The sequence below is a fragment of the Pongo abelii genome, chromosome 18, assembly GCF_028885655.2.
Source record: "Pongo abelii isolate AG06213 chromosome 18, NHGRI_mPonAbe1-v2.0_pri, whole genome shotgun sequence".
Taxonomy (NCBI): Eukaryota; Metazoa; Chordata; class Mammalia; order Primates; family Hominidae; genus Pongo; species Pongo abelii.
The window spans coordinates 68,025,943-68,051,923 of NC_072003.2; the positions used below are offsets into that span (position 1 = coordinate 68,025,943).

Sequence of the window (25,981 nt, forward strand, 5' to 3'; positions counted from 1 at the left end):
TTGTGCCATTGCACTCCAGACTGGGCAACAACAGCGAAACTCTGCCTCAAAAAAAAAGAGGAAATGGGTGGAGTGGGGAGAAAGGTGGGATGTAGAGGAGAAATTCTAGGAGCTCCAGAAAAGGCAGTATTAGTAGCCAGTGGAGGAAAGAGTTTCAGGGAAATAAGTGCCAGATAGCATTAGATAAAATCTGCCTGATGTCCAGTCAGGTCATCAGCTAGCTAAATCACTAGTCATGTTGGCAAAATCAGTATCAGAGTAAGGTGAAGGTAGAAGCCAAACAACAGTCAAACAAGGCATGAATGGGAAGTGAGGACTTGGTCTTCACAAGATGGTATACTTTTTCTGGAAGTTCAGATGAAATGCATGGGGTAAAGAAGAATGGCAGCTGAGAGACATCTGGGGACAAGAAATCTGTGTGTGTGTGTGTGTGTGTGTGTGTGTGTGTGTGTGTCTGTCTGTCTCTCTTTCAGAAGGGAGAGATTTAAGCATGGTTATAAGTCCAATGGAAAAAGCCAAAAGAAAAAAAATGTAAGATGTAGAAGAAATACGGATGATAGATTAGAAGGGATTGGGGACCAAGGACCCCGAGAGAGAGCACTTTTATCCAAATCAGCAAAGGAACATCTGTCATTAAGACTGGAGGTGAAGTGGAGAAGTGGGTTTGAAAAGTGGGTATAAAAATTGTCAACAGGCTCATTTTCCCAGCAATTTTCAGCTGGCATGATACTGGATTTTGTAGGTCAGTTTCAGCACAAGTGGGGATAGAAGAATCAAGAGCCCTGGTAGGAAAAAAGTTCAGTTGACTGGCTGTGAGGTCTTCATAAAGGAGAAAGAAACAAATGCTGACATTCAGAGAAAGTGAGAGACCGAGAGGCCATAGGGACCTTTGACATATAGTCAACCCACTGAAGTCCCTCTTTATCCTCCAAAACAATATAATAATCTTAGAACCTTTAATCTCTCATCAGGAGAACCTTGATTTTTTTCTGTTGACCTGGATTTTAGTTTCATCTTTTTTTAAACGCACAAGACATAATCAATAGTTTTACATAGTCAATTTTAATTTAGATTTACACATAGATTTACCACTTTTTTTTTTTTTTTTTTTTTTTGAGACGGAATCTCACTCTGTCGCCCAGGCTGGAGTGCAGTGGCACGATCTCGGCTCACTGCAAGCTCTGCCTCCTGGGTCCATGCCATTCTCCTGCTTCAGCCTCTCCAAGTAGCTGGGACTACAGGCGCCCACCACCACGCCCAGGCTAATTTTTTGTATTTTTAGTAGTGATGGGGTTTCACTGTGGTCTCGATATCCTGACCTTGTGATCTGCCCACCTTGGCCTCCGAAAGTGCTGGGATTACAAGCGTGAGCCACCGTGCCCGGCAGGTAGTTACCACTTTCTTTGTTCACTGTTTCCTTGTCTATATATGACTTTCCATGTGGAATCATTTTCCTTCCATTTGAAAGACACCCAACTTTAATGAGTCTCTGTTGATGACTTTTTTTGTTTTTCCAAAAATCCCTCTATTTAATCCTCATTCATGAAGATATAATTCCAGCTGTCTTCCATTGTTGCCATCTTCTAATTCTCCTTTTTTGTTGTGTTTTGAGACAGAGTCTTGCTCTGTTGCCCAGGCTGGAGTGCAATGGTGCAATCTCAGCCTACTGCAACCTCCACCTCCCAGGTTCAAGCCATCCTCCTGCCTCAGCCTCCCGAGTAGCTGGGAGCCATCACACCCAGCTAGCCATCTTCTAATTTTCATTCCTTCAAAGGTAATCTCTTTTTTCTCTCTAGGATTTTAAAGATCTTCTTTGGTGTTTTACAGTTTCACTATGATGTGTTTCAGTGTAAATTTATTTTTATTTATCTGGCTTGGAGCATCAGGATTCCAGAATCTTTATATCTTTCATCAGTTCTGGAAATTTTCAGCCTTTATCTTTTCAAATATTGCCTCAATTCTCTTTTTTTCTTTTTCTAGAACCCAGATTAGATGTGTTATAGCTCTCTCCCTTTTTTAAACTTTTTTTCATCTCTTTGTCCATTTGTGGATAATTTCCTCAGACTGACCTTCTATTCACTAATTTTATCTTCGGCTGTGTCTAATCTATTGTTAACCATGTGCATTACATTTTAACTTAAAAGATTTTCTTACTTTTTTTTTTTTTTTTTTGAGACAGCATCTCACTGTGTAGCTCAGGCTGGAGGGCAATGGCGTGATCTCAGCTCACTGCAGCCTCCCCCTCCTGGGTTCAAGTGATTCTCCTTCCTCAGCCTCCCAAGTAGCTGGGACTACAGGCGCGTGCCACCACGCCTGGCCAATGTTTTGTATTTTTAGTAGAGACGGGGTTTCACTGTGTTAGCCAGGATGGTCTCGATCTCCTGACCTCGTGATCCACCCGCCTCAGCCTCTCAAAGTGCTAGGATTACAGGTGTGAGCCACCGCGCCCAGCCATTTTTTTAAATTCTATTTGGTTCTTAAGATTTTGGACTCTTGTTCTTTATTCATATGTCCAACCCCTACTTTAGTTTATTTAAAATAAATTTTTGACAGCCGGGTGTGGTGGCTCACGCCTGTAATCCCAGCACTTTGGGAGGCCGAGGCGGGTGGATCACGAGGTCAGGAGATCGAGACCATCCTGGCTAACACAGTGAAACCCTGTCTTTACTAAAAATACAAAACATTAGCCTGGCTTGGTGGCAGGTGACTGTAGTCCCAGCTACTTGAGAGGCTAAGGCAGAAGAATGGCATGCACCTGGGAGGCGGAGCTTGCAGTGAGCTGAGATCACACCACTGCACTCTAGCTTGGGTGACAGAGCGAGACTGTCTCAAAAAATAAATAAATAAAAATAAAATAAATTTCTGAAACATATTAGACATTATTATAAATTTTGTGTCTGACAACTCCCTATATTTGAGGTTGTTATGAATATTATTATACTATTTTTTCTGTCTGTCATTCATGATTCCATGTTTTATGTATGTGCCTTGTGTTTGTGATTCATGGCTGTGAGCTCATATTTCTTGGGATTATATCTGGGGAAGTTCTTTGAAGCCTGGACTGAAGGCAAGTTCTCCCAGACTGGATTTATGTTTCATTCTGCCAGATGCCTGGAAGCACTGTTAGCCGAGAACCAATTTAAACTACATTCTCAGCTTGCAGTTTTTTGGACCACCCAGGGACTGTGTATACAGGCTGTAATTCCACATAGGAACCAGCTTTGGTTACAAATTCTCAGGAAAGATATCCACCAACCACCTCCACCAACCCCCCTACTCATTGTCAAAGTTTGAAACAGGTAATTTACCTTGCAGTCTCTACCATGGGAGTGAGTATTCATCTATGGAGGCCCAATTTTTATTGGGTGGTGGGGAGTGTCTCCTATTAGATACCCTACTTTGGATGGGGTCTGGGTTTTGTCACTTGGCTCTTGTGCCTACAGGACTATGAAACACAAAGCTCTTACCTTTGTGCAGTGGCAGTATCGTAACCAATGAGGTTTATCCGAGGCACAATTATTGCTAATTGAAAACTTTTCCCAACACACTGCCATAATGACTTGAACTATACTAGGCATTGGCAATTTAATTTTTGATAGTCTCTATGGAGACTGAAGAAAAAAAAAAGAAAGAAAAACAAAGCTCAAGTTTGCCTCATTTGGCAAATGATTCCCAGGTGAAAGCTAGCGTTCCACGTTCTGCCTACTACTCTCTAAGTTATTCATTTTGTTTGGGTTTGGGTTTCTCTGTATTCCTTACCAATTTTCTAGCTCATCGATACATTTTAAAAGATCTTTAAGTTATTTTATCCAGCATTAAAGTTGCTGAGCCACACTCCCAGAAGCAGAAGTGCATCTGTGAGTTCCTTAGAGGAAATCAATAGATACCTGACTTGGAACACCCGGCTCTGCTTCAGCTTCCTTCAGTCTCCAAATGGGTGTGAGCTTCTTCTCACACCCAGTTAATTCCACAGCCTCTTACTATTGTGAACTGCACACCTTTCCCCGGGGGCTAAAAGCCCAATTATTTTCCAGTACATGCACTTTCTACACAAGCAGCAGAAATTCAGGTTGTTCTCGTTACAAACAGCGTTGTTCTCTTTCCCTTTTCTCTGGGAGGTAGCAGTGCAGTTTTTAAAACCTCCGCGCTCCTGGGTAGGCTCAGTGTTTGAGTGCTCTTTCTCACATTCATCTTGCAAGTGGGAGTGGGGGTGAACACTGCCTTCCACACTAGGTGGAAGGCTTGCTCATCTGAGGAATTCTTTTTCTTTCTTTTGAGAGAGGGTCTTGCTCTGTCACCCAAGCTGGAGTACAGTGGCACGATCTCAGCTCACTGCATCCTCAACCTCCCCTATCTCAAGCTGATTCTCCCACCTCAGCCTCCCCAGTAGTTGGGGACTACCGGCATGCCACCACACCTGGCATTATTATTATTACTATTGTAGAAACAAGGTCTCACTATGTTGCCCAGGATGGTCTGGAACGCCTAGGCTCAAGCGGTCCTCCCTCCTCAGCCTCCCAAAGTTTGGGAATTACAGGCCACTGTGCCTGGATACGGGTTTTTCCTTTTCTTTCCCATCATACTCTTATATAGCCTGGGAAAAGAGGGGTGGCATTGTGTCAATGGTTAATAGTAACAGCAAATTCAGAATTCAGCACCCAGCTTCCTTTGATAAGACCTGAGAGGTTCTCACCCCAAATGTTTTCATCTTTCCTTAGAATGCAGAACTTAATCCTCAACTCTGAGTCCTGGTTACCAATTCTGGGACAGTAGGAAAAATTCCTCTTATTCTCTCATAGTAATAAGTGACTCCACTGCTGTTACTAAGCCAATGGCTCTCATCACTCTCAAAATAAAATCCATACCCCTCATCACAACCTCCAAAGCCTTGTTCCATCAAGCCCCAGTCTACCTGCCCTACCTCTGCTCTGCTCACTCTCTTACCCCTCACTCTGCTAAGGTACATTAGGCATCTATCTGTTCCTAAGCACACAAAGCTTGTTCCCATCTGAGAGCTTTTGCACCTTCAGTTTCTTCAGCCTGGAATTCTTTTCCCCTTATGCACCTGCAGTTGTTTTGTTGTTGTTGTTGGGTTTTTTTTTTTTTTTTTTTGAGACAGAGTCTCCATCTCTCACCCAGGTTGGAGTGCAGTGGTGCAATCTTGGCTCACTGCAACCCCCACCTCCAGGGTTCAAGCGATTCCCCTGCTACAGCCTCCCAAGTAGCTGTGACTACAGGCACACACCACCACACCCTGCTAATTTTTGTATTTTTAGTAGAGATGGGGTTTCACCATGTTGGCCAGGCTGGTCTCGAACTCCTGACCTCAAGTGATCCGCCCCCCCTCAGCCTCCCAAAGTGCTAGGATTACAGGTGTGAGCCACCATGCCCAGCCTGCAGTTGCCTTAAGTTGCAGCTACTAAGTCACTTGCCTCAGAGAGGCCTCCCAGTCCACTCTAATTCATACTTGTGAATTATGCGTTCTGCTAATTCCAGAGCACTATATTCACAAAGCAGTGATAGAAAGCATTCATTAATTTTTATATATTTTTTTAGACAGAGTCTTGCTTTGTCGCCCAGGCCGGAGTGCTGTGGTGAAATCATAGCCCACCACAACCTCTGCTTCCCGGGTTCAAACGATCTTCCCACCTCAGCCTCCCAAGTAGCTGGGACCACAGGCACACACTATTGCAACCAGTTAATGTTTGTATTTTTTGTAGAGACGGGGTTTTGCCATGTTGCCCAAGCTGGTCTTTTAATTCCTGGGCTCCTCCATCCTCAGCCTTCCTGTGCTATTGACGTGTTATTTCATTACTTGTTAGCCCCTTGCACAGGATTTTGTGTTTGGGACAAGCCAACAGTGATGGAAATTTTCTCCCTTTTTTGTTTTGTTTTGTTTGAGATGGAGTTTTGCTCTTGTTGCCCAGGTTGGAGTCCAGTGGTGCAATCTCGGCTCACCACAACCTCCGCCTCCCGGATTCAAGCGATTCTCCTGCCTCAGCCTCCTGAGTAGCTGGGATTACAGGCATGCGCCACCACACCTGGCTAATTTTGTATTTTTAGTAGAGACGAGTTATCTCCATGTTGGTCAGGCTGGTCTCGAACTCCTGACCTCAGGTGATCCGCCAGCCTCATCCTCCCAAAGTGCTGGGATCACAGGCTTGAGCCACTGCACCAGGCATAAAGCATTTATTTTTGAATGTTCATATTTTTGATAAAGCAGTGTGACATCAGGAACATTTTGTTGCAGTCATTTTCTACCATGTTGGTATGCGATGCTCTAATGCTAAGAAATCAAGCTGAAATCTAGGAAATGTAGCCTGAATGTCTGTGATACATAAGACATAATTACATAAACCTCATAGCTGTATCTAAAAGTTGACCTATCTTTGTGTTGAAAATTTCCATCGGGCCGGGCGTGGTTGCCCATGCCTGTAATCCCAGCACTTTGGGAGGCCGAGGCGGGCAGATCACCTTAGGTTGGGAGTTCGAGACCAGCATGACCAACATGGAGAAAACCCGTCTCTACTAAATATACAAAATTAGACGGGCGTGGTGACGCATCGCATGCCTGTAATCCCAGCTACTCGGGAGGCTGAGGCGGGAGAATCGCTGGAACCCGGGAGGCGGAGGCTGCGGTGAGCCAAAATCGTACCATTGCACTCCAGCCTGGGCAACAAGAGCGAAACTCCGTCTCAGAAAAAAAAAGAAAGAAAGAAAGAAAAAACTTCCATCACTGTTGGCCTGTCCCAAACACAAAATCCTGCGTAAGGGTCTACGAAGTAATGAAATAACACGGCAGTAGGTCTGCCTTTGCACATTGCTCAGGAGGCCACAGATTTATCCGAAGTTTCTCTTTTCTCTGAAACGAGAAATGGAAAATTGCCTTTTGATGAAGATGCAAATGCCCCACCCTCTGACGCTGTGTCACTCCCTTCCTGTGTCACTGTTACAGCTGAAGTCAGGACCTGACATTATCTTGTTGACATGTTTGCGTTTTTATCGTCAGCCTCGTCCAAAGGGGCGTACGCTTGCTCCCCGAAACCAGGGTCTTTCCCGGCCGATCCCTCAGCTGGCAACAAGCCCCTTGCACAGAGGAGGCGGACAGTGACTGTGGAATACTGGGACACGCACACTCGAGCCACACTGGCCGCCTCCCTCGGCCCTCGCAGGGGTCCCTAACGCGCCTTCGGAGGCCGCCTAGGCGGGGCTCGCGCGCGCGCGGGCCTCTGGGAAGTGTAGTTCGCGCGCCCGGCGCGGACCCGGGGTTGCGGGAGCAAGGCGCCGCGTGCGCAGGCGCACTTCCGGCTCTGCCCCGCCGCTGCGGCCATTGTCCGACCCCGGTGCGGCTGAGGCCCCTTTGGGCGGCCCCTCCGCAGATCAGGATTGGAGATAACCGAGCCTGCGGCGGGGGCGGGAGGAGCTGCCCGAGGCTCTGGGTGGGCCGGAGGTCGCGAAATCTGGAGTCCCCCAGAGGCGGTGATTCTGAGTGCGCGGGTCTGGGCGGCACCCCTCCTGGGTTTGGCGGGTGTCAGCCGGGCCTCGCCCACCACCTTGCGAAGGGGACTGGGCGTGGCCGGAGGGGGTGTCCGGGAGGCCGCCGAGCCTTTCATTTCGGGGATGGAGAGCGGCAGGCCCGGGCTGGTTCCGCGGTCCTCGCCACCATCTCCGCTGGAGATGTGGTTTGGGGCGGAGGTGGGGCGGGGTGGGGTGGGGTCGGTGTTGCAGCGGGGTGAGTGGGCCCTGTCCTTTCTCCCCAGCTCCTGCCCCGGAGCCGGGCCCTGGCGAGGCAGGAATGGCCCCGAGGCCTCCGACGGCCGCGCCCCAGGTGAGCAACGCGTTCCTAACCTCCTGGGCATCTCATCCATCCGTCCCATTTCCCAAGGTGTTTGGAGCAGTCATTGTTCTCGGCCTGGCGACTCCCTTGCTTGCTTGGCTCGATCGGAGCCTCCTAGCCTTGCAAAACCCCAGGCTTTGGGGAGCTGGATTCCCAAAGGGGAGGCTGCTCTGTGGGATAGAGAGGGCCAGTGTGGTGCGATCTTGTGGGAGGAGTTGAGATTGGATGCTTTGGGAAGTGTCAGTTTTGAGAGTCCTGAATGCCACGCCAGTTTTTTGAACTCTCGTCAGTAAGAAATGGAGAGAGTGGGGTGACAGGATGGAACACTGTAGAGGAGGAAGTGACTGTCGGCAAGTGAGGAAGAGAGGAGCCCCAGCTTCTGACCCAGGGCCAATAGAGAGTCCGTAAGGGGCCGTAGAAGCCTGGTTAGAACATGTCTAGGAAGAGGCTGGAGATGGGCTTTCTTGGGCAAGGAGGCAAAAACAAAACAAAATAAAAAACAACCAAAAACAAAACCAGGGCTGATTCTCCCAGAGCTTTTTGTGTCCTTTTCTGCTTTAACAAAAATGTAATAGAGCACACCACTCCCCACCGCCAGAAGTCCAGCCTTCACCTTAATTAATGTGAGGCTGATTCGTGAACTCATTTATTCTTGTGGCAGAGGGGGCATTTTCTAGAAGCGTCACAACTCTAAGGTTATCCATTGATTTACATATTGGTGAAAATACATCAAGATCCAGATGGTATCTGTATCTTTGAATCTACACTCTCTTTAGAATTAAGGAAAAATGACAGATTGTAGTTGCTAGGTGTGTGAGACATCAAGATCAATTCAAATAAAAATACCAAGTTGCCAGGTACAGTGGGTCACACCTGTAATTCCAGCACTTTGGGAAGCTGAGGCAATAGGATCGTTTAAGCCCCAGGAGTTTGAGACCAGCCTGGGCAACATAGTGAGACTCTGACTCTGCAAAAAAAAAAAAAAAAAGTTTAAAAGATAAAAACACCAACTTAATAATGTCCTTCAAAAGAGCAGTTTACAGTGAATTAAGCATACAATACACCATGCTTTTTTTTTTTTTTTTTTTTTTTGAGACAGGGTCTCTCTCTGTCACCCAGTCTGGAGTACAGTGACATAATCTTGGCTCACTGCAACCTCTGCCATGGTGCACGCCACCCTGCCCGGCTAATTTTTGTATTTTTTTGTTTATTTTATTTTTTGAGACAGAGTCTCATTCTGTCACCCAGGCTGAAGTGCAGTGGCATGATCTCGGCTCACTGTAACCTCCACCACCTGGGTTCAAGTGATTCTCCTGCCTCTGCCTTCCTAGTAGCTGGGATTACAGTACACCCCCACACCCGGCTAATTTTTTTGTATTTTAGTAGAGTCAGGGTTTTACCATGTTGGCCAGGCTGGTCTCGAACTCCTGACCTCAATTGATCCACCCATGTTGGCCTCCCAAGGTGCTGGGATTACAGATGTGAGCCACCATGCCTGGCCTAATTTTTGTATTTTTTGTAAAGATGGGGTTTCAACAGGCTGGACTTGAACTCCTAAGCTCAAGTGATCTGCTCGCTTCAGCCTCCCAAAGTGTTGGGATTACAGGTGTGAGCCACCACAGCTGGACGTGTGCCACCATGCCCAGCTAATTTTTGTATTTTTAGTAAAGACAGGGTTTCACCATTTTGGCCAGGATGGTCTGGATCTCCTGACCTCCCAAAGTTCTGGGATTACAGGCGTGAGCCACCGGGCCTGGCCTGCCTTTTCTAATAGATATATATATATTTACTTCTTATTATATGTTTCTGTTTTACAGGGATGAGCCTTAAGGAGTAAGACACCTGACAGTACTAAAACAAGACAGTTACTTGGTTTGAGGAGAGCCAGAGCACATCATGATCGTTATCCCCTTTACATGCAAAGTGTCCTCCATAGGCTTGTGAGAATTAGATGACTTAACACCTCATCAGGGACTCTGGTCTTTTCCATAGTGGGAGGATACCTTTTTAGTGGTGAAAGTGGATTCATGTTCTGAGCAGTGAATTTTAAGGACCACTGTAAACTTGACTTTTCAAGCTACGTTCCCTGAACACCCTGGCTCAGTTGCATTCTCATTGGATGGCCTGATGATGTCCACGTGGGTTATCTAACTCAGGCTGCAGATGATAACCAGGGATGAAGGACAAAACAGAACACTGGTCCTAAACGGGGTTTTTCAGGCAGAAATTTCCCTTTAGCGGTGGTTCCCCTTCTCTGAGCATGACCCTCAGGGGAATGCAAAGATTAGTAATGAGTCCTGTGACTGCTTAACTATAAAGTTAATTTAGTGGGAGCAGACAGTCTCCTGCAGAAGTAGAGCACAAGAGAGCTGGTGCAAGTGTTGCAGAGGTCCAGAGGCTGCTTGGAGTTAAGAGGGGCCAGGATATTCTGCTGGTGGGAAGAAGCCAGTGGAGTTTTCACCTTTGAATAGGAGCAGAGTCTAAGCAGGTGAAAACAAAAGGGGACTGTAATCCCAGCACTTTGGGAGGCCGAGGCAGGCGGATCACTTGAGGTCAGGAGTTCGAGACCAGCCTGGCCAATATGGTGAAACCCTGTGTCTCCACTAAAAATACAAAGCCAGGCATGGTGATGGGCGTCTGTAGTCTCAGCTACTAGGGAGGCTGAGGCAGGAGAATCGCTTGAATCTGGGAGGTGGAGGTTGCAGTGAACCAAGATCCCGCCACTGCACTCTAGCCTAGGTGACAGAGTGAGACTCCATCTCAAAAAAACAAAACAAAAAACCCCAAAAAACAAAAGGGAGAGGGTAGAGCTGATTGACTTGGTGAATCGAGGGAGTTGGGAGGCAAGAAGATGGTGGTGCATGTTCATTAAAGCATTTTCTTTGTAACATCAGCTGTGGGCTGCTGGCAGTGGGTGGAGGAGAATAGAAGGAGTTTGGACTTGTTCTTTTTGGCCTTGTAATTCATTCATTGATTATTCATTCATCTACTCATTCACCAGGTAGTCATTGAGCCCTATGATGTGTCAGGCACTTTTCTAGGCAGTTGGGATACTTCAGTGAACAAAATTAGAAAGGACTCTGCTCTCAAGGAGCTTATATTCTAGAGAGGGCAGACAGAAGAATTCAGTAAATAAATAAATTGTATGGTATCCTAGAAGGCAGTAGTATCTCAAGAGGGAAAAAAGGTAGAGAAAGGTAAGGGGGACTGAGTGGGGAGGTGGGGGGTTTGTAGTCGGGGTGCAATTTAAAATGATGTGGTCAGGGTAAGCCTTATCCTTATTAAGATGGTGACACCTGAGCAGACTTGAAGGCGATGAGGGAGTTGATGTCTAGGGGAAGAGTGCTCTGGGCAGAGGGAACAGCCTAGCGGCAAGATGTGTGTCTGGTGTATTCAAGGAGCAGCAAAGAGGCCAGTGTAGCTTGAGCTGATGATTTGGGGCAGGGAACTAATACAACTTCTTAGATTTTTTAAAAGATTGCCATGAATGATGAATCCTAGGAGAAAGAGTTTGATATTATATTTGATAATAGTTCCTTTGGAGAGGTGTTTTGATGAGTGGGACCTTTCCCCTGAACATAGTTAACAAATTCCTGGACTGGCTCCACCTGAAGCAGGATGGGACTGGGAGCAGAGATGGAGGAGCCGGGATACCCATTTAGAATGTTTACATAGATGTAGCTATGTATCTATAGGATTGTTAGTAGCAATGTCTATGTAAACATTATGCATCCTTATTTGCCTTTTCTTTCTTTTTTTTTTTTTTTTTTGAGACGGAGTCTTGCTCTGTTGCCAGGCTAGAGTGCAGTGGCATGATCTTGGCTCACCGCAACCTCCGACTCCCTGATTCAAGCGATTTTCCTGCCTCAGTCTCCCGAGTAGCTGGGATTACAGGCATGCGCCACCATGCCCCGCTAATTTTTGTATTTTTAGTAGAGACAGGGTTTCACTATGTTGACCAGGATGGATGGTCTCGATCTCCTGACCTCATGATCTGCCTGCCTCAGCCTCCCAAAGTGCTGGGATTATACGCGTGAGCCACTGTGTCTGGCCTGCCTTTTTTTTTTTTTTTTTTTTTTGAGGTGGAGTCTTGCTCTGTCACCCAGGCTGGAGTGCAGTGGCGCAATCTCGTCTCACTGCAACCTCTGCCTCCCAGGTTCAAGCAATTCTCCTGCCTCAGCCTCCCAAGTAGCTGGGATTACAGGTGTGCACCACCATGCCCGGCTAATTTTTTGTATTTTTACTAGAGATGGGGTTTCACTATGTTGGCCAGACTGGTCTTGAACTCCTGACCTCAAGTGATCCACCCGCCTTGGCCTCCCAAAATGCTGGGATTACAGGTGTGAGCCACCACACTGGCTGGCCTCTTTTTCATCACGTGTGTACTACATTTTTAGTTAGGAAACAAAAAAGGCATTTGCCATTCTTCAAGTTGAAGCCACCAGAACAGTAAGAAATGAGAGAAGTTTTAAGCTAGGTGTGGTGGCACACACACCTATAGTCCTAGCCACTTGGGAGGCTGAGGTGAGAGGATCACTTAAGCTCAGGAGTTTGAGGCTACAGTGAGCCATGATTGCACTACTGCACTCCAGCCTGGGCAGCAGAGAGAGATCCCATCTCAAAAAAAAAAATAGAAAAGAGAAATGAGGGAAGTTGTATAAGAAAAATGCTGCATATGGAGACCAGATCTCTTCATGTTAGAGAAGAGATTTCCTTGATAGAGGGGAAATTGGGAGGAGGGGTCAGGGCCTGGTCTCTGTTGACTCTGGATTACAAAAGCTCTGGTTAGATCATCAGTGTGAACAGACCCAGCAAAACCTGGCTTAGGTCACCCAAACTCAGACAAGATGCTCCTGGGGCCACCAGGGGAAACCAGACCACTTGCTGAATCAGGTCAGGATGTTTGTGGTCAAGGATGTCTGAGCTCCCTCTGTCCAGAGGTTCCCCTTCTCAGCTTCGCCCTGAGCTGACAGGAGGTAGTCTCTAAGCCTCAGATCAGATTGCACCTTCCCCTGTGTAAGGTTAGGTACCGCTCCTGTGTGTGCCCATAGCACCTGTGAACACCTTTTTTTTTCCTTTTTTTTTTGAGATGGAGTCTCACTCTGTTGCGCTGGAGTGCGGTGGTGTGATTTCGGCTCACTACAACCTCCACCTCCTGGGTTCAAGCGATTCTCCTGCCTCAGCCTCCAGAGTAGCTGGGACTACAGGCGCGTGCCACCACGCCCAGCTAATTTTTTGTATTTTTAGTAGAGACGGGGTTTCACCATGTTAGCCAGGATGGTCTTGATCTCCTGACCTCATGATCCGCCCACCTCAGCCTCCCAAAGTGCTGGGATTACAGGCGTGAGCCACTGCGCCTGGCCTGAAACAGTTCTCAGAGGAACAGGTTTTGACATCCTAACATCCCAAAGACAAATTTTTTTAAAACTGTTCAGTGCAGATCACATTGTTTCATGTAATCATTTTATCAGAAAATAAAATGGGCTAATTGTGACTGGAAAATATAATTTGTGCAGAGATCATGCCACTGCACTCCAACCTAGGTGACTGAGCAAGACTCCATCTCAAAAAAAAAACTTTCAAAAATAAGATGATTTTCCTTACTTTTCCGTGTTGTATTACTTTTATTAAAATATATCTTACGGCCGGGTACAGTGGCTCACACCTGTAATCCCAGCACTTTGGGAGGCCGAGACGGGCGAATTGCCTGAGTTTGAGACCAGCCTGGGCCACATAGTAAAACCCCATCTCTACTAAAAATACAAAAATTAGCCAGGTGTGGCGGCACACGCCTGTAATTCCAGCTACTTGGGAGGCTGAGACATGAGAATCGCTTGAGCCCAGGAGGTGGAGGTTGCAGTGAGCCGAGATTGCACCACTGCACTCCAGCCTGGGCGACACAGCAAGACTCTGACTCAAAACAAAGTGTATTTTATTAAAGTATGTGAGCATATATAATATTAGAGACTTTTTACCTTTGATATAATCTTTTTCAATTTTTAAAAATTGTGATAAAATATGCAGACAATCTTAACTAATTTTAAGTGTACAGTTCAGTGGTATTAAATACATTCATATGTAATGCAACCATCACCACTATCCATCTTCAAAACTCTTCATCTTGTAAAACTGAAAACGCTGTAATCCATTAAACAATAACTCTTCATTCTTTCTTCTTCCAGCCCTTGCAACTACCATTCTGCTTTCTATCTCTATGATTTTGACTACTCTATCTCATATAAGTGGAATAAAACAGTATGTTTTGTTTTGTTTTGTTTTTTATTAAGACGGAGTCTTGCTCTGTCACCCAGGCTGGAGTGAGTGGCACAATCTCGGCTCACTGCATTCTCAGCCTCCTGGGTTCAAGCAGTTCTGCCTTAGCCTCCTGGGTTCAAGCAGTTCTGCCTCAGCCTCCTGAGAGGTGGGACTACAGGCATTGCGCCACCATGCCCAGCTAATTTTTTGTGTTTTTAGTAGAGCCGGGGATTCATCATGTTGGCCAGGCTGGTCTCGAACTCCTGACCTCAAGTGATCTGCCCACCTCAGCCTCCCAAAATGCTGGGATTACAGGCCTGAGTCACCACATCTAGCCAAAATCATACAGTATGTATCTTTTTGTGGCTGACTTATTTCACTTATTGTAATGTCTTCAAGATTTATCTAAGTCGTAGCATATATCAGAATTTTCTTTCTTTTAAAGTCTGAATACAGTGCTTTAAAATAAAAGCCTTTCTAAGGCTAAATACAATTCCATTTTGCTTATCCATTCATCCGTTGATAGACACTTGGGTTGTTTACATGTTTAGCTATTGTGAATAATGCTTCTATGGCACTGAACGTGAACATGAGGCACTGAACTATTGAACGTGGGGGTACAGATATCTCTTTGAGACCCGACTTTGAATTCTTTTGGTTGTATACCCAGAGAGAAATTGCGGGGTCATAAGACGGTAATTTTTTTCCGGAACCACCATACGATTTCCATAGCAGCTGTACCTTTTTACATTCTTAACGACAGTGCACAAATGGTTCCAATTTCTCCACATCCCCCCAACACTTGTTATTTTCTGTTTTGTCTTGATAGTAGCCATCCTAACCTGTGTGAGGTGATATCTCATTGTAGTTTTGATTTGCATTTCTCTACTAATTAGTGTTTTTGAACATCTTTGTATGTCTTCTTTGGAGAAATGTTTATTCAAGTTCCTGGCCCATTTTTGAATTGTTTTTTTGTTGGATTTTTAGGAGTTCTCTATATATTCTGGGTATTAATTGCTTAATAATCTGGACTTTTTGATAGAAAAAGTCATTTATGATCCCTCTTCCTTAGGACCTCTGTATTTGTTTTGATGAATTTCCTTTTCTCCTTATGCATGTTTTTCCCCTTAAGCATTTTTAATTTTAACATATTTTAAATTTCATATAAGTTTTATGAGGATTCTTTTTGTTGTTGTTGTTTAAAATCAGTTTTAATGACTATATTATATTGCTTTGTATGAATGCACCAAAAGTTAGCCATTTCTCAGAGAACATTTAGGTTGTTTCTGAAATTTTTACTATTATACATAATGCTGGGGTAAAATTCCACTTGGTTACAATACATAAGTTTTTCAAAATACAGTTGATCTTTTTTTTTTTTTTTTTTTTTTTTGAGATAGAGTTTTGCTCTTGTTGCCCAGGCTGGAGTGCAATCTCAGCTCACTGCAACCTCCACCTCCTGGGTTCAAGCGATTCTCCTGCCTCAGTCTTCCAAGTAGCTGGGATTACAGGCGTGTACCACCATGTCTGGCTAGTTTTGATTTTTTAGTAGAGATGGGATTTCACCATGTCAGTCAGGCTGGTCTCAAACTTCTGACCTCAAGTGATCCACCTGCCTCAGCCTCCCAAAGTGCTGGGATTACAGGTGTGAGCCACCGCGTCTGGCCCAGTTGATCATTTTTTAACATCTGTATTACTAAGGGAAATAGACACGAGAGAGAAAGCACTCTCTTGGACAGGTTTTGGTGTCATGCTTATCCTTCATTTGTAGAAACATTCAGATTGCTTTTCACCTTTTTCTGTCTTTTGAAAGAATTTACCTGTAAAACATTTAGACTCAGGATTTTTATAGACAAGATGGTCTGGCAACAATTTTCTCTATTTCCTCCTCAATTATAGACAAGATGGTCTGGCAACAATTTTCTCTATTTCCTCCTCAATTATAAAGTTTTCTGCTTTTTTGTGTAAACATCAGTAGTTTAGAATTTAAAATTTTTTTGTTAAGATTTTTTGCATTTCTTAACACACTATTGTGTATTTCACTGTTTTGTTTATCTTTTTTTTTTTTTTTTTTTTTTTTTGAGATGGAGTTTTGCTCTTATTGCCCAGGCTGGAGTGCAGTGGCACAATCTCGGCTCACCGCAACCTCCGCATCCCAGGTTCAAGCAATTCTCCTGCCTCAGCCTCCTGAGTAGCTGGGATTACAGGCATGCGCCTCCACACCCAGCTGATTTTGTATTTTTAGTGAGAGATGGGGTTTCTCCATGTTAGTCAGGCTGGGCTCAAACTCCCGACCTCAGGTGATTCGCCCGCCTCGGCCTCCCAAAGTGCTGGGATTACAGGCATGAGCCACCGTGCCCGGCCTTATCCTCCTATCTTTAAGTTCATATTTTAAAAATTTCTTCTTACTAGATTTATCAGAGGTTTTTCTATTTGGCTGATGCTTAAGAGGAACCAGCCTTCGATTTGGCAGTTAATGCCCTCATTTTTCTGTTTGCCTCTGCTTTTTATAATCCAAGAATTTAATTCACTAACCCACATTTTTTTTTAATCCTCGAAACAACTCCTCATTTTCCTCCAGTGAGAATTACCCAGATTCTGTATCCATTCACTCAGCAGACGTGTTTGGAATGCTTGCTCTGTGCCAGGCAGTGGTTCTTAACCAGGGTCATGCTTCAGAACCGGTCAGGAAGTGGTGCCTGCTTCCTGTGGGGTGGTGACAAGGCTTCAGTGAGGAAATGTGGTGAGAGTGCACATAAATGACCAAGTTCAGTGCTTGTCTAGCAGCGAGTGTTCAAGAAATCTGAGCTGTTGCTCTTTGATAATGAACCACCTGAGGAGCTTTTAAAAGATGCTGGGCAGGACCCTCCATGCATGGACAATTTAGAAAAGCTGCCCAGGTGATTCTGGACACTCTCCGCTTGCAGCGTTGGAGATACTGAAATGAAAAGGAGTTTAAGAAACTCTTGGCCGAGCGCGATAGCTCATGCCTGTAATCCCAGCACTTTGGGAGGCCGAGGCAGGTGGATCACGAGGTCAGGAGATGGAGACCATCCTGGCTAACATGGTGAAATCCTGTCTGTACTAAAAATACAAAAAAAAATTAGCCAGGCGTGGTGGCAGGCGCCTGTAGTCCCAGCTACTCGGGAGGCTGAGGCAGGAGAATGGCGTGAACCCGGGAGGCGGAGCTTGCAGTGAGCCGAGATCGCACCACTGCATTCCAGCCTGGGCAACTGAGCAGGACTCCGTCTCAAAAAAAAAAAAAAAAAAAAAAAAAATCTTGAGGGAGAAAAATGTAAGTAGATGGCTACGGTTCTGAAATGGAGATGGGGACCAAATGCTGAAGGGGGATGGAGAGCACGGAGGATGTGGGGAAGCTTCAGGAGGGAACGCAACAGTGAACTGGTTCTACAAGGATGACTAGGAATTTTTCCTGTGGAACTGAGGGAAGAAAGTACATTATGGTCAGAATAGGATGTATAAAGGCAAAGAAACGCAAAAGAAAATGTTGTTACTGGGCCAAAGAGTCCATGTGGCAGAAGCTTGGGGTGTATGACAGGAGGCAGCGTTTGAGAGAAAGATGGCCTGAGGTGGAGACCTAGAACAATGTAGAACAGTGGTGTGCCAAAGAAATACACATTCTATGTGTAATTTTAAGTTTTCTAGTGGCTACAATATAAAAAGAAACAGGTGAAATTAATTTTAGTAATATTGTTTAAAACAATATATCCAGAATATTATCATTTCTACATGTGATAAATATTTTAAAATTACTAATGAGGTATTTTACATTCTTTCCTTGATAGTAAATCTTTGAAATTCAGTGTGTATTTTATTTTATTTTATTTATTTGAAACAGAATCTCACTCTGTCGCCCAGGCTGGAGTGCAGTGGTGCAATCTTGGCTCACTGTAACCTCCGCCTCCTGGGTTCAAGCCATTCTCCTGCCTCAGCCTCCTGGGATTACAGGTGTGTGCCACCACACCTAGCTAATTTTTGTATTTTTGTAGAGACTGGGTTTCTCCATGTTGGCCAGGCTGGTCTCAAACCAGCCTGTGGTCTCCTGACCTCAGGTGATCTACCCACCTCCGCCTCCCAAAGTGCTGGGATTATAGGTGTGAGCCACTGCGCCTGGCCCAGTGTGTATTTTGCTTAATCACACATGCCCATTTGGACTAGCTACATTGCAAGTGTGACTTGTAAGTTTGTTTTCTCTTTTTCTTTTCCTCCTAGTATTTAAAACCAGTTTGTAATTGGGTGAACATCTAAATCCTTAATTTAAAAACATAATGAATAGCCACATGTGGCCAGTGGCTGCCATATTAGACTGTGTGGCTGTAGATTGCCATTCCCTGGATTAATGCTGTTATTGGCAAGGGAGGATTTCAGCTGGATTTGAAGGATGAAGGCGAGGGACTGAATTCAGGAGACATTTCTGAGGCTTTTGGTGATTGCAAGGCATAAAGGAAAAATGAAGAGTCAAGGAGGAGGTCCAGGTTTCCAGTCTTCAGTACTGCAGATGGTGATGCAGTAGGAATCTGTGTGTGTGCAAAGGTTGACAGTGATGTTCTTCTCTCTGTACACCGTTGTTAGTTACACTGTCAACTATCGGCTTATTAAACTATGATCGATCTGGTATCAGAGGCCACTGAGTGCTTAAGTGGAGACACCACACTGTATTGCCGTAAATGTGATGTTTTCTAATTGGGCAAACTGTATTTGTACATGTCCTTTCTGGAAGTGCCCTTTCACCCCATCTGCTCATAAAACTCTTTATTTCTGTAGTTCAGGGAACTCATGTTATTGATGAGGTAATTGGATCTCCAAGAGGTGTGAGATCTACTCAAGGATATTATGCATTTATTCATTATGGAGCTTTTTAGGAGCCCATGAAATTGAGTCTTCTTAACTTAGTATATGCTGTTCCTAGTTCCTTGCTTTGGGCTCAACCATTTGGCCAAGATTCTTGTATGTCAGCGTAAGGAAAGGGAACATGTGATACTTCTTTTTTTTTTTTTTTTTTTTTTTTTTGAGACAGAATCTCGCTCTGTTGCCCAGGCTGGAGTGCAGTGGCACGGTCTCGGCTTACTGCAAACTTCGTCTCCTGGGTTCAAGCAATTCTCCCTGCCTCAGCCTCGCAAGTAGCTGGGATTACAGGCGCCCACCACCACACCCAGCTAATTGTATTTTTAGTAGAGACAGGGTTTTGCCATGTTGGCCAGGCTGGTCTCGAACTCCTGATCTCAGGTGATCCACCCGCCTCGGCCTCCCAAAGTGCTAGGATTACAGGCATGAGCCACTGCACCTGTCTGGAACATGTGATACTTCTTAATAACTTTGTTCGTTGCTTTTTGGCTTTTGTTTTTGTTTTTGTTTTTTTATTTAGGCGGAGTCTGGCTCTGTCGCCCAGGCTGGAGTGTAGTGGCGTGATCTCGGCTCACTGCAAGCTCCGCCTCCCAGGTTCACACCATTCTCCTGCCTTAGCCTCCTGAGTAGCTGGGACTACAGGCGCCTGCCACCGTGCCCGGCTAATTTTTTTAAAATTTTTGTTAGAGAGGGAGTTTCACCGTATTAGCCAGGATGGTCTCGATCTCCTGACCTCGTGATCCACCCGCCTTGGCCTCCCAAAGTGCTGGGATTACAGGCATGAGCCACTGCGTCCAGCCACTTTGTTAGTTTTTAAAAGGGGTTGATGATGAAGTCTTGTTATATCTGGAAGAAGGATGAGCAGCTATCTGCAAGGTGTTACTGGATCATTTGTTAGGGTTCAAGGTGTGACCTGTAGCATGAGAATGCCCTGAAGTTGATCTGACTCAGAGTGACTAACTTCCACCAAAGTGCATTTTACCTATTTACTCTGGCAAACTTTTGATTATCTGGTATGTACCAAACTGGTTCTGGCCTCTGGAAATTTGAAGGTGCCTGAGCCAAGGTCTTGACCGTCTAGGAGCACAATTTGGTAGGAGTGACCACTGGATAACAGACACCTGAATGTAGTAGTGTCTTATGAGCTGTGCTAGAGAGAGGCCCAGGGAGGAGAGCTGCTGGGATGGGAGGGGCACACAGCCCAGACCTGGGCTACAAATGGGGCCCCAGAGGAGAGAACTTGACCAAGTCTTGGTGAAGAGTGAAGAGTGAGCCTTAGCCAGGCCGAGAAAGAAAGCCTGAGCACTTGAAGCAACGCTTGCCGAGGTGAAAGAGTGTTCTGGTTACAAGGAGCTGTAACTCTTCTGCATGGCCAAATGTTAGTGTCTGAGAGGAGGAGAAGCCAGAGTGCGGGCTGTGGAGGTCCCCAGGGGACTAGGCCATGAAGGGCTCTGAAGCTCACACTGAGGAATCTAAGTTTTAATCTCAAGACAAATATTTATTAAACATTTGTGGATGAGGCATGGTGGCTAATACCTGTCATCCCAGCACTTCGAGAGGCTGACAGGAGAATTGCTTGAGCCCATAAGTTCAAGACCAGCCTGGGCAACATAGAGAAATCCTATCTCTACAAAAATAAAAAAAATAAAATAAAATAAGTATGGTGGCACACACCTGTGGTCCCAGCTGCTTAGGAGGTTGAAATGGGAAAATTGCCTAGGCCTAGCAGGTCAAGGCTGCAGTGATCTATGATTGCACCACTGCACTCCAGCCTGGGCAACAGAGCAAGACCTTGTCTCAAAAGAAAAATGTATTAAATATTTGTGGAGCACCTACTACATGTCAGGTCTGTTCTAGGCAATGGAGATTCAACAGTAAAGAAAATAAATAGTATTCCTGCTCTCGGGGTTTACATTCTGCTTTGGGATATAGACTGTAAACAAACATGATATGTCAGGTGGCAAAGGCTGTGAAAAAGAAGACAGTGAATGTAGAATGGGGTGCTATTTTGTGTAGGATGGTGAGGGAAGGTTGCTCTGATAAGGTGACATTTGATCAAAGAGCTGAAGCCAGTGAGTGGGGAGCCATGGGCGTACATGCAGGAAGAGGCTTTCAAGTCAAGGGAACAGGCGGAACACAGGCACCAGGGAGGAAGTAGGTTTAATGTCTTCCAGGAATCAGAAGGAGGGTGGGGTGGGTGCAGGCGAGAGCTGCAGGCAGCGGAGGAGGCTTGAGGTGAAGTCAGGCGGGTAGCTGGCACCCAGATTGTGAAGGGCCTATAGGCGGCCATAAAGACTTTGACTTTACTTGAAATGAATCAGGGTGCCATTGGAGGCCTTGAAACAGAGGTGACTTGATCTGGCAGATTCTTTTTTTGTTTTGTTTTTCTTTGAGACAGGGTCTTGCACTGTCACCCAGGCTAGAATGAAGTGGTGTCATCGTGGCTCACTGTAGCCTCAAACTCCCAGGCTCAAGCAGTCCTCCTGCCTCAGCCCTCCAAGTAGCTAGGACCATAGATGCAAGCCACCATGCCCAGCTAATTTAAAAAAATGTGTTTGTGTTAGAGATGGGGTCTTACTATGTTGCCCAGGCTGGTCTGGAACTCATGGCCTCTAGTGATCTTCCCACCTCAGCCTCCCAAAGTGCTAGGATCACAGGTGTGAGCCACCATGCCCAGCAGTCTGGCAGGTTTTAACAAGATCTCTCTGGTTGTAATGTGGAAAATGGACTTGGGTGGTGGGGCAAGAGTGATAGGAGAGATGAACTAGGAGCTTGTAGCAGTAGTCCAGGTAAGAGATGGTGACATGAACTAGGGTGAGGGTGATAGGAATAGGGAAAAGTGGGAGGCAGTGAAGGGTTTGTGGGTTGTGGGTTTTTTTTTTTTTTTTTTTTTTGAGATGGAGTCTCGCTCTGTTGCCCAGGCTAGAGTGCAGTGGTGTAGTCTCGGCTCATTGCATTCTCCACCTCCCGGGTTCAAGTGATTCTCCTGCCTCATCCTCCCGAGTAGCTGGGATTACAGGCGCCCGTCACCACGCCTGGCTAATTTTTGTATTTTTAGTAGAGACGGGTTCATTCTGCTTTCCCAAAGAGTTTGCCACGTTGGCCATGCTGATCTTGAACTCCTGACCTCAGGTGATCCACCCGCCTCAGCCCCCTAAAGTGCTGGGATTATAGGCATGGACCACTCAGCCTGGCCGCAGTGAAGTGTTTGTGAACATGATCAAATTTGTGTTTTGAAGTAACTCTGATAGTGCCCAGGGAAAAAAAAGGGGGTTGGGATCAAGAGGTAAAGAACAGAGGCCAGTGGTTGCCCTGTCAAGGCAAGAAATGATGAGTGGCTTGGAGCAGACGTTTGCTTGCTGGTTAGCACATTCTTCACCTTGAGTGCAGACTCTTTGGGAAAGCAGAATGAAACCAGGAGGCCGGCCAGGCTCAGAGGCTCACACTTGTAATCTCAGCACTTTAGGAGGCCGAGGTGGGAGGATCACTTGAGCCCAAGAGTTTGAGACCAGCCTGGGCAACATAGTGAGACCCCATCTCTATTAAACAAAATAAAACAAAAGACACCAGGAGGCCATATGTTAAATATGAGGAACCAGTTAAGCAAAGGAGTCCTGGTTGGGCGATGACTATTACTAAACCGAAGAGACAATATGTCTACAGGGTAGAGGAGGCAATGGGGAGAAGGTTTTACTTCTCACCACTTATCTCAAAATGGCTGGTCCAACCCCTTTATCCTTGCTGGCCATGCCTCTCCCAAGACCAGCCTCCCTTCTCAAACTTCCCAATCCCTGGATTGGATACCCACATTTTCTTCTTCCATGCAGATGGCACTTACCTCTTAGGACCTGGTACAGAGCCTACCTTGAAGTGTTCTCTCCCTCTCCCAGTCTTTCGTGCTTTGAGTGCCTGCAGCACCTCATCTTACTGTGTATTGTCTCATATTGTGCTCTAATAAATAACGCTTTTAAAATAAACTGAACCGTATTCAAGGACTGCAGTGTTTTTCTTTTGCATTTTTAGTCTGCCACAGTGTATATAGTAAATCCAGGCACCTTGTAAATATCTAGTCGGTCAGATCTCTAACCTTGATCAGAAAAATGGCCCCAGTTTCATCCCGCCCCGCTCCTGCAGGGACACAGCCAAGTGTTGAACAGAAATATGGGGCAGAGGAGCCAGTATGGTATGTGGATGTGGTCACGCACCTCACTCAGTAGAAGGGGCCACTCCTGCCTTCTTTAATATTCAAATCTCATCCATCTCCTTAAGGCTCAACTCATTCAGGAAACAGAGGTATAGTGTGAGTCAGGCACTTGCTGGGCAATGGTGTTGTAGAATTTAAAAAACAACCAAAAGTATTATCCCTGCCCTCATAATGTGTACCGTTTAACTAGGAAAACAAGCATTAAATAGATGAGTAGGTTTGTTTGAATAATGGTAGGTGTGCAGGAGTGGTATAAAGCACATGATAGGGAGGTTGACTCTCCAGTGGGGGATCAGAAGACTTCACTGGAGATCTGCTAACCAGCACCTGAAGTATGAAATGGAATTAGCTAAGGGAAATGGGAGGACAGAATGATACCTTTGAGGAATTTGAGTGAATCGGTTCAGCTATACCTAAGCAAACAAGAGAAGGGTACAGAATAAGCTGAAGCCTCTGTGAAACCTTCCCTCACTGCTCCAGCTAACTCAGCTCTGCTTTCAATGTCTTTTTGCACTAATTGTCTTTGCCATACTTTATTATATACTTTCTGAGACAGAAGTCTAACCAGGAATTAGCTAGATATAGTGGCATATGCGTGTAGTCCCAGCTACTCTGGAGGCTAAGGTGGGAGGATTACTTGAGCTCAGGCAGTTGAGGCTGCAGTGAGTCATGATTGAGCCGCTGGACTCCAAGCTGGGTGAGACAGAGTGAGTCTGTCTCAAAAAAAAAAAAAAAAAAAAAAAAAGCCTAACCGAAAGTACATAGCTCAAGGAGGCCATGGTCACAGGTGACTCATGGTTTAACAAGGCCAAGTGATTCTAGACAATCAGCTCTGTAGCATCAGAACTGACAACTGGGAGACATGGGGCACCTCAGCCAGCCAGCCATGTGTCCATGGGATGGTGGAGGAAGAAGTGATTAGAGTAGGGTATGAAGCAGTGAAAGACCTTTGACCTAGCCGTTAATTTTAGCTAGCGAGCCAGGAGAAATCTTAGCATGTTTGCCCAAAGAATATTTATTACAGTAATGTTTATAATAGCAGAACACTGGAAATAATCACAGTACCTGCTGACAGGGACTGGTTCATTGATTCAGCAAGTATTTTTTAAGCGCCCACTAGGTGCCGGGCGTTGTTCTGGGCACCAGGCATGTAATTGATCAAGATAAAGTCCCTGTTCCCATGGAGCTTACAGTGGAGAGACAGACAATAGGGTAACAAGCTAATATCTCCAATCATTGCTAGAAGCACAAGTGTCCTTTCTATCGGAATCTGTTATGTTCTTGAGTTCAGGTGAAAAGAACTGGGCAGTGAGAGATAGCTGGACTAGCAGGAAAATTAAACATGTAATGCGATGGACAGTGGAGGTGCTAAGACAGCTTTCCCGAGGAGGCGATGCTTGAGGTGATGCCTGAATAACTAGTTAACTAGTTGTCAACCATGTGGAGATGCAGGAGGCTAGGTAATAACAAACAAAAGGGCTGGGAAGAAGTTTGATGTAGTCAAGGAATATCAAGATCAGCATGCGACAGCCTGGTGAGCCATGAGGGAATTGCATTTTACTCTCTTTTTTTGAGACAGAGTCTCACTCCATCATCCAGGCTGGAGTACAATGACATGATCATGGCTCACTGCAACCTCCGCCTCCTGGGCTCAAGTGATCCTCAGCCTCCTGAGTAACTGGGACTGTAGGCACACACCACCATGCCAGGCTAATTTTTTGATCTTTTGTAGAGATGGGGTTTTGCTCTGTTGCCCAGGATAGTCTCAAACTCTTGAGCTTGTGTAACAAAGGAAGTGAATGGGCTCAAGCGATCTGCCGGCCTTGACCTCTCAAAGTGTTGGGATTACAGGTGTGAACCACCCGTGCCCTGTCGCATTTTATTCTTAATACAGCAAGGTGTTGTTGGTTTTAATCAGTGGGTACCTGTGATACAGGTGTACTGTGAAGTACTATGAAGCAGTTCAATAAGGTGCAATTATTCCACTATGCAAACATCTCCAGGATACATAGCTAAATCAAAAAGCAAGTTGTAGAACAATATGTATGGTATTTCATAAAACAAGATTCTGTGTTGGGGTGTGAGTATGGTTAAGTGGGTGGGTGGGGTGTTAAAAAACATGAACAAGGGACTTTGTGTATACACCAAACTATTAAGAGTGGTTATTTCTGAAGGTAAAGTGGGATTGGTTATGGCGGTGAAGGAAGGTCGTCACTTTTTACTACCCACCGTATTTGGATTTTGTAACAAAGTGAATAAGCAGCAATGAATTGGTGATTGTATAAAAAGGCTTGGCTTTGAAAGAAACCAAGAAGATAGCTAGGTAGGGATACAGGTCTGCAGGACAAATTGCCCCTCATAACTTTCCTGCCTGACATACTAGATCCTTTACAAAATTATGTAAACAACGAGTTTATGTAACCCAACATTGTCTCCTCAGTCTAACAAATGTGTGATCACCACTTCTGATAGATCCTACAGCATGTTCCCAGCATTGCCTTAGAACATTTGTGGGGTTGATCCCCAGTTGAGCAGGAATGTGATCTTACAGGAATCAGTGACATTCAAAGATGTGTCTGTGGACTTCACCCAGGAAGAATGGTACCATGTCGACCCTGCTCAGAGGAGCTTATACAGGGATGTGATGCTGGAGAACTATAGCCACCTGGTTTCTCTTGGTAAGGACCACTTCTCTGAGTGTCTTTCCTGCTGATGGGTCTTTCCTTCCTTCGTTGCTATAGTGGTGGTGCCCAGAGCTTAGGTAACTGACCAGGGTGCTCAGGGGTCAGAGCTTGTTAATCTCATTGGGACCCAGCTTT

At 45.5% G+C, this 25,981-nt stretch overlaps 1 protein-coding gene and 1 non-coding gene across 11 annotated transcripts in view; both read left to right on the forward strand.

The window, feature by feature from the left end:
• The first annotated feature begins 3,465 nt into the window (after nucleotides 1-3,465).
• LOC112129506 (U4 spliceosomal RNA) lies at nucleotides 3,466-3,611 on the forward strand. The gene has a single exon (XR_002911898.2). It is a non-coding gene; the product is annotated as a U4 spliceosomal RNA (small nuclear RNA).
• A 3,635-nt stretch (nucleotides 3,612-7,246) lies between these two features.
• ZFP90 (ZFP90 zinc finger protein) overlaps nucleotides 7,247-25,981 on the forward strand; it is a 36,626-nt gene continuing 17,891 nt past the window's right edge. For 5 of the 10 annotated variants that reach the window (XM_054534038.2, XM_024233447.3, XM_024233448.3 and 2 more), the window contains exons 1-3: nucleotides 7,247-7,479; nucleotides 7,761-7,828; nucleotides 25,714-25,840. In XM_054534038.2, coding sequence (XP_054390013.1) covers nucleotides 7,796-7,828; nucleotides 25,714-25,840 — 160 coding nt within the window. In that variant the 5' untranslated portion in view covers nucleotides 7,247-7,479; nucleotides 7,761-7,795. Of the gene's footprint in view, nucleotides 7,498-7,760; nucleotides 7,829-25,713; nucleotides 25,841-25,981 lie in introns of all 10 variants that reach the window. The other 5 variants (XM_024233449.3, XM_054534039.2, XM_009250865.4 and 2 more) reach the window with 3 other exon arrangements.